The sequence below is a fragment of the Lucilia sericata genome, unplaced genomic scaffold (assembly GCF_015586225.1).
Source record: "Lucilia sericata isolate MDLA Ls3-8-SP2 unplaced genomic scaffold, ASM1558622v1 Contig000877F_arrow, whole genome shotgun sequence".
In the NCBI taxonomy this organism is placed as follows: domain Eukaryota; kingdom Metazoa; phylum Arthropoda; class Insecta; order Diptera; family Calliphoridae; genus Lucilia; species Lucilia sericata.
Window position 1 is genome coordinate 168,945 of NW_023994867.1, and position 16,056 is coordinate 185,000.

General features: G+C 31.9%; 1 protein-coding gene across 14 annotated transcripts in view; it reads left to right on the forward strand.

Moving 5' to 3' along the window:
• LOC119608729 (protein shisa-5-like) overlaps positions 1–11,387 on the forward strand; it is a 38,858-nt gene extending 27,471 nt beyond the window's left edge. For 10 of the 14 annotated variants that reach the window (XM_037963261.1, XM_037963264.1, XM_037963260.1 and 7 more), the window contains 3 exons: positions 7,850–7,976; positions 11,051–11,107; positions 11,184–11,387. In XM_037963261.1, coding sequence (XP_037819189.1) covers positions 7,850–7,976; positions 11,051–11,107; positions 11,184–11,328 — 329 coding nt within the window. In that variant the 3' untranslated portion in view covers positions 11,329–11,387. Of the gene's footprint in view, positions 1–717; positions 1,007–2,849; positions 3,053–7,489; positions 7,701–7,849; positions 7,977–8,052; positions 8,202–11,050; positions 11,108–11,183 lie in introns of those variants that run through there. The other 4 variants (XM_037963251.1, XM_037963255.1, XM_037963259.1 and 1 more) reach the window with 4 other exon arrangements.
• Positions 11,388–16,056: the final 4,669 nt, after the last annotated feature.

Consider the following 16,056-nt stretch of genomic DNA (forward strand, 5'->3'; position numbering starts at 1 on the left):
TTGTCTAGTCTATAGTCTAGTCTATAGTCTAGTCTATAGTCTAGTCTATAGTCTAGTCTATAGTCTAGTCTATAGTCTAGTCTATAGTCTAGTCTATAGTCTAGTCTATTATCTAGTCTATAGTCTAGTCTATAGTCTAGTCTATGTGTAGTCTTAGGTTTAATGTTTTTATTGTTATATTTGTCACCTTGAATCAAATTTTAATATGAATTCTTCCGATTCTTAATATTTTGCAACACATTTTGAGAAAGGGACTAAAATTCAAAATATTTTCGAGATAATTGAGACGAATGTGTTCTGTTTTAATTGAGCATATAAAATAACGGGGATTTTTTTATTTCTCATTCAATTGTTGGGGATTTTTAATAATAAAATACCCATGCTTAACGTGGCCAACTGGTTTTTAAGATTGCCTTGGTAGGCAAGTTGGTAGGGGGATGGAATAAATATTGAATTTGACAGGTGTTACATAGATTTTATTTTTTATCCAACACTTTAAAATTTTGCTTTTTATAAGTTTATATATTTAGCATTTCTACTTTGAAAAGTTACGAAATTATTCTTTCTTTTCAAAATCCCACTTTTTCTTGGAAATCATACATTTGTTTAAAAGACCATCCGGTCACGTTATTTATACCACCACATTACTATGCGTGAAGTTAAGTAATCTTATCAATTGTTTATTATACACAACAACCCACACTAAGTAAAGGTGACAATCGAAACGCCAAAAAATATTATTCTTCCGTTAGTTGCCAGTAAAAAATTGATATTGAAAGTTTGTGTAAAAAGCCATTATTTAGTGTAAAACTTAATTATAAAAAAAAATAAAAATATAACATAATGGATATGCATATGGATGACGGTTTGCCAACAGGAGCAATTATATCAATTGTTTTCGGTGCTCTTATTGCAACCGCAATTGTTGTCTTTTGGATTATTTTAATTGTTTGGTGCTGTTTGAAACGTAAAAATGTCTATAATCAAACGACAGTGTCACATTCAAGTATGTACTTTTTTTATTTATTTGTAATTATTTATGAGTTTTTATTTTATAAATAAAGTCTGAGCGGTAAGGGGGAATTTTGATATAAAACTATTTATTCAAACCGCAATTGTAGTTTCTAAGGCGGACTGATTTAGAACTTTTTTTTTAAATATTTACTCTAGTCTGGCGTTAAGATTTATAAGATCTGGAGTCGACACTCATTCTAAGAAACAATTCTGGTACTAATTTTTTATTCAATTATTACGATTTTTTCCAATTTACCATCTTCAGATCTTGTTCTAGGAAACATATAACGCTTCTTTAGAACTATTTTGGATATAGTTCTTCCAACGATTTATATTTCAAATTGTTGTGATTAGTACCATTTTTTTCCAAAAAAGTGCAGATGTAAGGGCGACATCTGGGTTTAGTAATCTGAACTGGTTTTATACTCTGCGTGAAAATTTGTGTAATCCAGTGATGTTAAATTGCATGATCGTGGCGACCAATTACCACCAAATGCGAAAAAATACATTTAGGTCACTATCGAGTCTCTTGTGCGCTGAAAACATTGGTGATAAAATCTTATATAGCGGTCTTTGGAATGTAAATTATACTCCATTTATTTCGAAAAAAAACTGGCAATGAAAAATAACGTGTTCCAGCGTTTCACTGTTCTCTCCGCATGCTCTAAATAGTTTGAATCTGTTATTTAAAATTTGGAAAGTTTGCTTGCAAATCTGTGTGTCCACGAAGAATGAGAACTATTACCCTTACCTCGAACTTATTCAATCTGAGACGTCCTGTTTATCATTCCACTATTATATGTGTCCATTTGGGATAGGTTAGGTTAGGTTACGTGTGTTGTTCGCTAGTTAGCGAGTTCACTCAGAGGCCTTGTGTCCCATTGTGATACCCTTGGAATTGCCATTCCCTTATGTTGAGAGAATGGTTTTCCTTTCTAATTTCGTTGACTACTTGGTTTTTGTGGTCTCTGTGAAAACCCGCCGGTATTTCTAATAAAACCGAACATGTTTACTAGTGACGGATCTCTGAGACAGTCCAGATCATGGAAAATAGCTTTACCAAGATAGAGTAGTCTGTAGTCTTGAAGGCTGGCAATCACATAGAAGGTATCTATAACGTGGGTAGCCCATACGTTCCGACATATGTCCAATAATACAGTGCCCAGTAATTATACCAGTTAGAAGGCTAATCGAGTTTTTTACTAAGAAAGAAGAGATTCTAAGTCCTATCCGTTGTAAGATTGGTCCAGAGCAGTTTCGATATTCTACAAGTGGCGATATTTGACCGTCTCACTCAAACCCCAGTCATCTATTAGTTTTGATAGGGTCACCAGGGGAGTGTGAATATCCCTTTGCGCAATGATTAAGTCTAGGGACGATCATTTCCCATTTTAAGTCGTTCAAGTCGAACATTATTTAGCGACCCAGACGACCCAAATTTATCATCCAAATTCTTAATAGCCTTCTTCTAAGAAAAAGTGTGATGCCCACGAATAACGGTCAATAGACCTAAAATATTTTAAAGTGGAGTAACTAAATCATCTCCCCCACCCCCCTCTTCATACAAAATGAATCGTTCTAATGTGCAGTTATCCGAAGTTTATATGATATATTACAATAAATGCATTTACTAATATTTAAAATAAATCAATATACGTCAACCACTTAACTAAGACACTATATAATTATATATTTTAATAAATTACAGATATCTTATCTTTTATAACTAAATAGACTAAATAGACTCCTCTTAAATTACAAATAAGGAAATGATTTGTTAAAATCATTAGTATTGATTAAAACATTGTGTCTAAAAGTACTAACTAAAACTAAAACAAATATACATTTTTCACTTAAATTTACCTATTTGTTAAAAACAAGTTAAAACAAGAAAAAATGTCCACCGATCCTCATGTAGCTTCCATTATTATGATCACGGTATTCAGTTGTGTATTTGCCGGTCTTGTTTTATTCATTTTATATTGTAATTGTATTCGTCGGAAAGTCTATTATAAACAGTCGGAATTATTTCCAAAAAGTTAGTGAAACCTTTACATATTTAGTTAGTATATGTGAAAATATTAATAATTTTGAAAATAAATTGCAATTAATAAGTGTAACGTTCTAAAAATATGTTAAATCATAAAAACTTTTCAAAAAAAATTGCTCATATGGCAGTTTAATTATAATTTTCGCACAATTCTACTTATCTTTTAGCACACCTATAATTTTTGATTGATCTAAGAACCCAATATTATAGTGAGTCATGGCCTTACACGTTTTAAATTAAATGACTCATTTTACCCAGAAAATATCTGAAGTAAAAACTAATCTAAAGATATTTGGTTTGCGTTTTAATCTGATTTTTAATTGGAAATTAATATATGTATGTATGAAGGTATTATCGTCCGATGTACAATAACTCAGTTTCGTGGATGTAAATCCAATCAGTGTTCCGGAATAATATTACTCTCAAGATATTTTGATAGAATTTCGACGGAAACCTTACGAATGACAAAGAAAGTGCACTGTCCTCTCAACATGCTGTAGATTCGTTGTATAGTTGTGACCGTACTCCTGTATATCCACTCAAAATACTTACCATCATACTTGATCATTTTCGTGCTGCCTATAGGATTTTTCTGGTTCTACTCACCGTTTCATTGTTACAAGAGGCCTTTGGAATTTTCTCTCCCATATTTTCAATTCAGCCCACGTCGAGTGGTTTTGCGTTCGTTAACTACTACTAGCTCTCTTTCCTTTAAAGTGAGTAAATTCGCTCTCTTGTTGTCGACTACTTCCGAGAGGCCTGGTAACACGGTCTTAGCTTTAACCTTATCACCTGATATCGTCCTAAATGCCTTCTAATCCAATTTACGCATTCCGGTATTGTATGGACTTTTGCCTGGAAACTAGTGTTGTGATTACGTAGACAGTAGTATATTTCAGGATCATTAATATAGAACCCCAGACCCGTTTTGTTCCCCAGTTTAGAGACTTCCATGTAGCAACAGATTCCTATGGGTATTTGCTATAATGTTCCGCTTGACCATGACAATCTATATGGGATCAGTGTTTCAAAGTTTCCGACATATTATGCCTCTGGTATGAGATTGGCTAAATCCGATGTTTGTGTATAGACTTCTTATGTGTCCAGTATACTTTCATGACGTGTCCTATAACCATCTTTGGTCAGTTTGCCTAAAGTTAAGAGCCGATCGGATATAAGTTTCGCTTCATATCTTATATATACATATATTTCAATTGGTTTAATATCTAGCAAAATTTCAATATAGTTTAGTTTATAGACTAATCAATAGACTAGTCCATATAGTACAAAAAAGTCCATAGACTAGTTAAATTCGTCATAATAGTCAAAAGAGTAGTATATATACTGGTTCTTAGACTAATTCTAAGTCAATCTTCTTATACTTGTCAATAGAGTAGTTAATAGACTGGTCAAAGGCGCGAAAATACAAAAGTCAAGAAGAAGTCATTAGACTGATCCTTAGACCACTTTATAGTCTAATCCATAAAGTGTTGAATAGTCGCTAGACTAGTCTTTAGATTAGTTAATAGACAAATCATCAACGAAGTCCATAGATTAGTATATAGATTAGTACACAGACTGGTTCTTAGACTTGACCTAAGAATAGTCCTTTGACTAGTTCATAAATTAGCCAATATTATAGTTCATAGACTAGTCCAAAGACTAGTTCATAAACTAGTTAATATACTATCAAAAAGACTTGTCAAATGACAAATTCATTAACTAGTCAAACGATCAGTCAATATGGACATTAGGCCTGTCAATAGACCATTTAATAGATTAATTAATAGACTATTCCTTAGTGTAGTCAATAGACCAGTTTATAAACTAATCCATAGACTGATTTACTATTCTGACTGACTATTCGCTAGTCAATAGACCAATAATAAACAAATCCTTTTTCTAGTCAACAGACAAGTTAATAGATTAGTCCATAAAATAGGCTATATGCTAGTCAATAAACTAGTATCTAGTAACTTGTACCAGTCAAAAGACTAGTTAATAGACTAATCCATAGTATATAGAATAGTCCATAGTTAATTTAGCCTAATAGTCCTACTAATTGGCTCTTTTGAAAATGATCAATAATTTCACCTGGTCGCCTTAAAGCTTCCACATTAACAAAAACACTTGCATTTAAAATTTTAGTAGCCAACACTTAAAGATAGTTAAATTTCTATAGTTGGCAACACTAAACAAAAGAGACTCAAATCTTTCACGTCAAATAAACTCTCACAATATCATTGTTTTTTCCGTTATTTGCAAAAAAGCAAACGAAATTTCACGAAATGTTTTTTTTTTTTTTTCGTTTTTTATCGCTTTATAGGTATAACACATTACTATTTTCCCTTATCTAATAACACTTTCTGTGCATTTCCATATTGTTTTATTTGCCATGCCATTATCAAATTTGTGAAATCTCAAGCTGTTTATGATGGTTTCACCAAAACAACAATGAATTGTTTCGATTAACTTTTTTGTAAAATGCCTTAAATAGTACTTAAAATTAGTTACTCGTTTAAAACATTTAAATGTGCTATGAATTTGACATTAATAATTGCGGTCGTTTTAGTGTTTTAGTATTTTTCTAACATCAATAGCTGTATTCTTGACAAGAAGAAAAAATCATCGAAATGGTAAATTGTGTTAAAGAATGAAAAAGAATTTTAAAAGTGATATGTGATTTGTGGACCTACTGTATTCCAAAACTTACTTTTACTTAAAAAATTACTAAAATCAAACTATATATGTATGTATATACAATCTATTTATGTGACTTACCCCCAATTTCACCACCACCAGTTATCGTTTAACTGGTAGTTATTCTTCCAGTTAAGACAATTTTTGTATGAGAACTGTCAATATAACTTAAAGTTCAAAAATAACTATACATTGTGAAAATGGGGGTTAAAGTGTTTAGCGGAAGTGTATTTCGAAGAAATCGTTTTAAAAAATCGGAATTTTGAAAATTACGTTTAAAAAAAGTCGAAAATTTTCTTTAAGATTCAATTAAGTCGAATTTATTTCTATTACTAATATCACAATTATGGACCTTAAAGTATTTCTCAGATAAGAGTCCAAGGAAGGACTACGGCATTAATCCCAAGACTGCAAAATGGTTATTGGACATGGAAAAATTTGGAAAGATCCATCTACTGCAATTATATTGATTTGATCACTTGCACGCCATTACATGATCTCTTTATTCTCAGGCAGCCTGTCGATCTCATGGCCAAGTAATTACATCTTGACTGTTAGACACAACGCTGTTGAAGTCTGAAAGTTTAACTATATCGTTCATGCGTCCATTGTACTAATGGCTGCAAATCTTTAACAGCGGCTTCTACAAACCCCATTTATAACAACATGGTTTGTTTCAGGCTTAACGATTGCTGTAGCATCTATTAGGTCGAGCTTTTGGCCATGAAGTACTAAATGTTAAACAATAGAAATATCAGAATTTGTATCAAACATCCAAAGTGATTCCCGAACCTCTCCCTGTGAGATGGCGAACCACATAATTACTCTGAGTACCGGGAAATCGACATAATATTTGGTTTTGCACTCTCATGTTGTAAATCTTTCATACAGCAGAAACTTTTTAGGTCTGCTCAGAGCAGATGGTCATCTCTGACGACATCAATGTTGATCTGGCCTCAGTATGATGGTTAACGATATCTAAGTTTGTTGGGATTTTCGGTTGTAGCGGTCACTAAATCTTTCATTTACTAACTACGGAAGAAGTTGTCATAACGAGGAGTAAGAAGAAACTATGAGGAACTTCTGATCTGCCTCCGTCCTGAGAACTTGGGTAGTCCGACAATGCATGATATAGCGCTTCTTTCTAGTACATACATAAACAATATACAGTCGTTTATTCGTGCCTGTGGATGGTTCGATTTCATGTAATGTATGGGTGGGTGGGTAGTATTTTAGTCAGACATTACATCCGCAGTAGTAGAAACCACTTAAGATCTATTCGAAGGATCCGGTAGTACGGGGTTTATACGATATACAAAATTTTAACAAGTTTCAAAAGCATTTTATCTTGAACATATGGAGATCATTCTACAACTTTGAATCTGTACTTTTACATTTTACACAGATGTATATTGTTTAAACGAATAATGAATAGATTTTAAATAGAACGGTAAAAGATGATCCATTAGACTTCTTCTATTTCTAGAAGTCATAACTGTGCAGTAGGGTATAGCAAAATAAAAATAACAATTAACGAAACCTTCTTGTATGGGCAATGTTATTTTTCCACAATTGATAATATAAACAAAAATATAAAATCAGACAACTAACTAATGTATAGGTAACTAACTATATATATATAGTAGATGTTATTGGTATACATACCAACGTTCGTTTCTTATCAATTGCCAATGAAAATCCTAATCTTTAGCAAGTTTTATCGCTCCGATATTATTTGCTGCTTTTTTTACCCATACAAATAGTATAAAATTAATAACACTCGCAAAAAGTACATTTATATTAAAAATTTAAATCAAAATGGATGGATTTATTATTGGATTGAGCATTGGTTGCACTATATTTGTTATAACAAGTGCAGTGGTTTTAATACGTCGACGAAAGCGCAATAACCGTTATCCGGGTGAAGTTATAGCAGGTAAACGCGATGTTTAGGAAACACGCAATTTATGGGTATTAATGGATAATGACTCACTTCTTCTTTCAAACACAAAGCTACTAAGTTTAGCATTTATAAAAAAAAGAATAAAACATTTCATTAATTTTATATTCTTCTGTCAATTTCAGCACCTGTGGTTGTAACATCTGCTACTCATACAGCACCTGGTGGTTATCCCGTTACACAAATGCCAGTAGGGGCTACAACAACAGCGTATCCATCACAAGCCTATGCTGCGCCCTACCCTCCTCAGGGGTAAGTTTTATTATAGATATTTTAATATTTTATTTAAAATCATGAAAACACAATCTCAATTCGTCCCCCTCAATAGTCCTAGTACCGTTTATGTGGTAAAATCAAACTATAACCAAGAGATTCCAAGCAATCCTACCATTGTTATTACCCAAAACTGATGCAACATCAATGGCTGATTAATTTTTTTAAATAAAAAAAACTAATGCATGTTTTTAAATTCTTTAACAAGTTGTTTTTTCCTATTTTAATATACTATTTGCCCCCATTATCTCAATGGGTTTAACATATATACTGGAAATAGTTTTCATTATTAAGCTTTAAAATAGTTAGTAACTCTTATAGCTAAATAATACTCAGTTCTTGTTCAATTCTACTTCAGTTCTAGTTCAGTTCTTGTTCAATTTTTGTTCAATTTTTGTTCAGTTCTAGTTCAGTTCTAGTTCAATTCTAATTAGTTCAGTCGTTCTATTTCAGTTCTAGTTCAGTTTCTAGTTCAGTTTCTAGTTCATTTCTAGTTCCATTCTAGTTCAGTTCAGTTCAGTGTTCTAGTTCAGTTCAGTTCAGTTCTAGTTCAGTTCTAGTTTCTAGTTTCAGTTCAGAGTTCTAGTTCAGTTCTAGTTCAGTTCTAGTTCAGTTCTAGTTCAGTTCTAGTTCCAGTTCTAGTTCAGTTCTAGTTCAGTTCTAGTTCAGTTCTAGTTCAGTTCTAGTTCAGAGTTCTAGTTCAGTTCTAGTTCAGTTCTAGTTCAGTTCTAGTTCGTTCTAGTTGTGTTCTAGTTGAGTTTCTAGTTCAGTTCTAGTTCAGTATTCTAGTTCAGTTCTAGTTCAGTTCTAGTTCAGTTCTAGTTTCAGTTCTAGTTCTAGTTCAGTTCTAGTTCAGTTCTGTTCATTCTAGTTCAGTTCTAGTTCAGTTCTAGTTCAGTTCTAGTTCTAGTTCAGTTCTAGTTCAGTTCTAGTTCAGTTCTAGTTCAGTTCTAGTTCAGTTCAGTTCTAGTTCAGTTCTAGTTCAGTTCTAGTTCAGTTCTAGTTCAGTTCTAGTTCAGTTCTAGTTCAGTTCTAGTTCAGTTCTAGTTCAGTTCTAGTTCTAGTTCAGTTCTAGTTCAGTTCTAGTTCAGTTCTAGTTCAGTTCTAGTTCTAGTTTCAGTTCTAGTTCAGTTCTAGTTCAGTTCTAGTTCAGTTCTAGTTCAGTTCTAGTTCAGTTCTAGTTCAGTTCTAGTTCAGTTCTAGTTCAGTTCTAGTTCAGTTCTAGTTCAGTTCTAGTTCAGTTCTAGTTCAGTTCTAGTTCAGTTCTAGTTCAGTTCTAGTTCAGTTCTAGTTCAGTTCTAGTTCAGTTCTAGTTCAGTTCTAGTTCAGTTCTAGTTCAGTTCTAGTTCAGTTCTAGTTCAGTTCTAGTTCAGTTCTAGTTCAGTTCTAGTTCAGTTCTAGTTCAGTTCTAGTTCAGTTCTAGTTCAGTTCTAGTTCAGTTCTAGTTCAGTTCTAGTTCAGTTCTAGTTCAGTTCTAGTTCAGTTCTAGTTCAGTTCTAGTTCAGTTCTAGTTCAGTTCTAGTTCAGTTCTAGTTCAGTTCTAGTTCAGTTCTAGTTCAGTTCTAGTTCAGTTATAGTTCAGTTCTAGTTCAGTTCTAGTTCAGTTCTAGTTCAGTTCTAGTTCAGTTCTAGTTCAGTTCTAGTTCAGTTCTAGTTCAGTTCTAGTTCAGTTATAGTTCAGTTGTATTTCAGTTCTAGTTCAGTTCTTGTTCAATTTTTGTTCAATTTTTGTTCAATTTTGTTCAGTTCTAGTTCAGTTCTAGTTCAATTCTAATTCAGTTCTAATTCAGTTCTAGTTCAGTTCTAGTTCAGTTCTAGTTCAGTTCTAGTTCAGTTCTAGTTCAGTTCTAGTTCAGTTTAGTTCTAGTTCAGTTCTAGTTCAGTTCAGTTCTAGTTCAGTTCTAGTTCAGTTCTAGTTCAGTTCTAGTTCAGTTCTAGTTCAGTTCTAGTTCAGTTCTAGTTCAGTTCTAGTTTCAGTTCTAGTTCAGTTCTAGTTCAGTTCTAGTTCAGTTCTAGTTCAGTTCTAGTCAGTTCTAGTTCAGTTCTAGTTCAGTTCTAGTTCAGTTCTAGTTCAGTTCTAGTTCAGTTCTAGTTCAGTTCTAGTTCAGTTCTAGTTCAGTTCTAGTTCAGTTCTAGTTCAGTTCTAGTTCAGTTCTAGTTCAGTTCTAGTTCAGTTCTAGTTCAGTTCTAGTTCAGTTCTAGTTCAGTTCTAGTTCAGTTCTAGTTCAGTTCTAGTTCAGTTCTAGTTCAGTTCTAGTTCAGTTAGTTCAGTTCTAGTTCAGTTCTAGTTCAGTTCTAGTTCAGTTCTAGTTCAGTTCTAGTTCAGTTCTAGTTCTAGTTTAGTTCTAGTTCAGTTCTAGTTCAGTTCTAGTTCAGTTCTAGTTCAGTTGTAGTTGAGTTCTAGTTCAGTTCTAGTTCAGTTCTAGTTGAGTTCTAGTTCAGTTCTAGTTCAGTTCTATTTCAGTTCTATTTCAGTTTTAGTTTAGTTCTTGTTCAGTTTAATCCCATGTACCTTATCAAAATTCGTACTTTCATGCCAAACTCTGTCTTATTCATTCACAAAAAAGGTTATGGTTTTTCTCTTGTTCGGGTCATCCATTGGATCTTTGTAGTCTTACCCACCGTTCCATTATTGAATATAGTTCAATATTCCAAATGGAACCCACCGTTCCATTTGGAATATAGTTTAGTAGAACTCTTGAAACAATTAAAAGAAAAACTATGTAGCAAACAAAAGAGGAACATTTTCTATATATTTCTAAATCAGGCGCGGATCCACGGGGGGGGAAAAAGGTAAATATCCAACCCAAAACCGAAAATTTTTCATACAAAATATACAAAATCAGGAAAAAGGAAAAAAATAATATAAGTAGAAAAACAAAACTTCCCCCCAAACGCTTCAACTGGATCCTTGCCTGTTCTAATTGTTTATCTCAGGAAAATCTTTTTGGTTAAATATGTATATTCCTTAAGTATGGCATATTATTTTCTAGAGGAAATGATTATTACCACAATTGTTTAACATAAACTTTTTTATTACTTTCTCTTTATAGAGCTCCTACACAAATGCCCATGCCAATGCCTATGCCTGCAGGTCAACCTCCAGTTGGGTAAGATTTAAATAAATTTACTTAAAATTGTTATTAAATTTAACTTAAAAACTGTATAAATCTTTTGCTCTTGCAGTATGCAACCTCATTTACCACCATATCCAGCGACTAATATGAATCCACCTCCCTATGATGTGGCTGTTAATTGTGCCGGTGCTGGGCAAGTTAACAATACTGGTTACCAAAAACAAGCACCCTACAATCCCAACTATCCAATGTAAACAAATGTTTTCCAACATTTCATTTTTCCATACAAACTAGAGATACAACCAACGACTTTCAAAAAACAGAATGAGGGAACTTTATTTAAAGACTTGTTAGAGAAATAGCAAAAATAGAAGTTGCCATAACAAGTAACAAATAAATAATTAAAAAATTAATTATCTTATATAGATATGTAAATTTATTGAAAATTTTATTAGACAATATGTAATTGCTTAAAAGCTATTGTTTAAATCTTTTTTATAAAATTTGTATTCACTAAAACACAAAACATTTTTACAAACAGTCAAACAAAGAATGTCGTCTATTCCATGTTACAAAAAAAAAAAAAGTTTTACCAAGTATTCCAAAAAATATTAAATTAAAATAGAACATAATTTATAATTTTATTATCCTAAATGTTTATGTAATTTTTAATAAAAGTTTATTAGCTTTCATTATTGTGATATCCTTTTTTTTCGTGAATTAATAAAAAAAGGAATTACTTATTTTTTATTTATTATTTTTTTAATTTTTTTTTATTAAAACATAAAACTTTTATACAAGTATGTACGAGTATTGTTATTATTATTTTTTTAATTTGCACAAAAACTATAAAAAAAATCGAATAAAATATGAAAAACAGAAGATGAAATTAATTGGAATTGGATTATGTAGCTTCGTTTTAAAATGGGAACTTATTAACAACTAACCGGTAGTACTTTGCTTACCCTATCGAAATTAAATAAAAACTAATAATTAAAATATATATTGGGTGTAAAACATAAAAATCACGATAGATCTTTTAAAAAATCTGCTCAGACATCACAGAGGACCTGTGCCAAATATAACTTATTCATTTGAAGCGAATATTGCCTGAAAACTCTTTGAATATACGGCAAGGCAAAGTGAAATATAAAAGTCCATTTTCTGGTTAAAATAGGGGAGCTAGGGCCAAAAGGATGAAAATCTCTGATCACTTGTATTTCCTACCAAAACTCGATTTTTGAGTGAAAACATAAAAGTCAATTTTCTGGCTAAACTAGAGGAGCTAGGGCCAAAGGGATGAAAATCTGTAATCACTTATATTTCCTACCAAAACTCGATTTTTGAGTGAAAACAGAAAAGTCAATTTTCTGGCTAAACTAGAGGAGCTAGGGCCAAAGGGATGAATATCTGTGATCACTTGTATTTCCTACCAAAACTCGATTTTTAAGTGAAAACATAAAAGTCCATTTTCTGGCTAAACTAGAGGAGCTAGGGCCAAAAGGATGAATATCTGTGATCACTTGTATTTTCCTAATAAAACTTGATTTTTGAGTGAAAACATATAAGTCCATTTTCTGGCTAAAATAGAGGAACTGGGGCCAAAAGGATGAATATCTGTGATCACTTGTATTTCCTGCCGAAACTCGATTTTTGAGTGAAAACATAAAAGTTCATTTTCTGGCTAAAAGGATGAATATCTGTCTTTTATCTTTATAACTTTTATGTCTTAATAATACTTGATATTTGAGTGAAAACATAAAAGTCCATTTTCTGGCTAAACTAGAGGAGCTAGGTCCAAGAGGATGAACATCTGTGATCACTTATATTTCCAGCCTAAACTCGATTTTTGAGTAAAAACATAAAAGTCCATTTTCTGGCTAAACTAGAGGAGATAGGGCCAAGAGGATGAATATCTGTGATCACTTGCATTTCCTACCGAAACTCGAACGAAATGTCCAAGTAAGGGAGCATGCAACAGGACCGATCTTTATAACTTTTATGTCTTAATAAAACTTGATATTTGAGTGAAAACAAAAAAGTCCATTTACTGGCTAAACTAGAGGAGCTAGGGCCAAAAGGATGAACATCTGTGATCACATATATTTCCTGCCGAAACTCGATTTTTGAGTAAAAACATAAAAGTCCATTTTCTGGCTAAACTAGCGGAGCTAGGTCCAAGAGGATGAATATCTGTGATCACTCGCATTTCCTACCGAAACTCGAACGAAATGTCCAAGTAAGGGAGCATGCAACAGGACCGATAGAGAACTGCGTACAAACATATCTTCATGATATGATGTTTATAGCATCGTTTTCTTCAACCGAATGCCTTCGTTTGCCTTTAAAAGTTAAGAAATCCAGCATAAAACAAAATATTCATTAATAGAGTTTTATAAACTTTCATTTATTTTGTCCATATAGTTAGTACATTGGGTTATATTCATTTTTTTTAATTATATATAAAATATTTATCAAAAAAGCATAAAATTTACAAAAAGTATTCGTTTTGTTTTCGTTCATAATTGATACAAAATATAAATTTATGTGTAAACATCTAAGTTTTCTTATACAAAATGTTCAATTATTTGAGTTTATAAAGAGAAAAGATACATTCGTTATATAAAAAATCAGTTAATTAATACATACAGTTTTGTTAAAAAACAAAGACAATAGAAACAATTGACTTGTGGGTATACAAAGTTTTTTTTTTAATTCTTCACATAATTCACTTTGTTGCCGCCATATTTGATTGTGCATCTACAATTCCAATGGAGGGATATAAGCTGAAAATTAAAAGGATTCAATTGCAAATTAATAATAATATGAAATTCTATGTTTCTATTTATAAGAAGAAGAGATAGAGCAAAAACAACGTTAATATGTGATCAGTTATATTTAGGTTAGAAAACTTGCCGAAAACATTCCCCTCAATTGATTAAAATTTTCTATCATTCTCGGAAATTTATTTAGGTTAGAAAACTTGCCGAAAACATTCCCCTCAATTGATTAAAATTTTCTATCATTCTCGGAAATTTATGAAATATTTCTCTGTACACTATGATGAATTGAATTCCAACGGATTTGTTGCACAAAAGTATAGCACAGACTGCAGCCTTAAGGCTAAGTACCTCAGGAACAGGGTCCTAAAGGGTATTTGATCATAGATTATTGCACTCAATAACTTTTTCACAGAAACTACGATTACGATCTATCGTATGACACTTGTTTGAAAGAAAGTCTCTCTCCTCTCAGCCTTTCTGTATATATAGGCGGCTCGAAAAGAGGCCAGCGTTCACGCTCCATAATGAATGTAATATACATCAGGCTGAAATTTCAGCCATAAAAAGAGCATCAATATTGGTTCAGAAATGCCGGGCATCCTTAAATAGAATGGCGATACATTCCAAAATTGTTCTAACGTGGGTTCGGGGACATGGGGATTGCGCTGTAAAGTTGTAAATTTGGCATACATGATTGACAACTTGGAATGCCTTATAATGATTTCTATAAGAGTTGTCATGATGAGGAAGAAGAAGAGTCAATACTGCTTTGCATTTGGAGACATACGATCTGAATATTTAAGGCAGAGATTCTTTGACGACTTGTCACAATTATCTAACATAATGACTTTATCAGACATTTCAACTGGTTTGGGGACAATCATCCATGATTGCACCAAAAATGGTGTTTGCTTGAAGTCTTGGGACTCCCTCAACAAGCTCTATTTTTCTATTCTCCTACTTATTATTCTTCTTATTTCAATGCAGTTTTCTTCTACTCGTAATTTTACTTTAAACTTTATTGACTCTCGCCATCTTCTATTTTTCTTTTTAATATCTTTCAGGTATCACAAAGGGATCACTAGGACCCAAGGGTGCGTTAAGCAATCTGTGTTATCTAAACTAAAATACAAATTAATCTAGGAACTAAGTTTATAATCCATAAAGTTTTACAACATTTTAGAATTCTTCACTAGAATTGGTCCATAATAGCCTTTTTCTCCATATAATCCCTATTGCAAGGATTGAAATTAGTCTTAATTCCTTAGTGTTAATCATCATTATTATCATAAAATTATAATAGTTTTGATAATAGGACAAGTAAATTTTTTATGTTTTAGTAAAATATAATAATATTAACCCATAAACTGTAAAGGTCCAAATAAAATTATAGAATATTAGTAAATTTTATGAAACCGTAGTGAAATATTATTTAACTTTCAACCGATTTAAATACATATGTATTATAAAGGTACATATTTAGAATGACATCAAAAAAATCAAAATTAACCCTTAAACGTATATATAAACATATATTTTTATAATTATATATAACTTCCGTTATATATAAACTAAATATTCAATGTCAATTTTGAATATTTTTGATCACAAATAGGAATAGATAAATCTTGAATTTTACACACAAAAACAAAAATAGGCATTAAAACAAGCAATTATTACTTTTAGTATGAAAATGTGGACGAACAATAATTAAAATTTTTATTATATTTCCTAAAAATTTTGTATGGTTTTATACTAAATTCGAGAAATTACAAAACAAACAAAAAAACTTTAACTTACTTTGGAATTGTAGTTGCCGATGCTGGCGGATATAACTGCTGTTGATTGTATGCATTATAATCTTTGGGAATTTGTGTTACAGGTGCCCCAGCATACGCCGTAACCGTGCCTAGTATAATAAACGATAGCAAACACAAATTTCATATTATTCTTTAAGAATCCAATTAATATCTAAAATTTCCTTAGTTCACCTTGTTCTGCTACAACCAGATTATCGACAGAAGCTTTTCTCTTACGTCTCTCGAAGATGTAATAAATTAGCCAAAAAATTACGAATATTTTTATGGCCACCAAAACCCATAGAGTAGGATTCATATCTTTACAGTTTTCAATAAAATAATACACAAATCACTTTGTATTCAGCGAGTTCTAAAGTATTTGTTGTTAAATATATTTTGT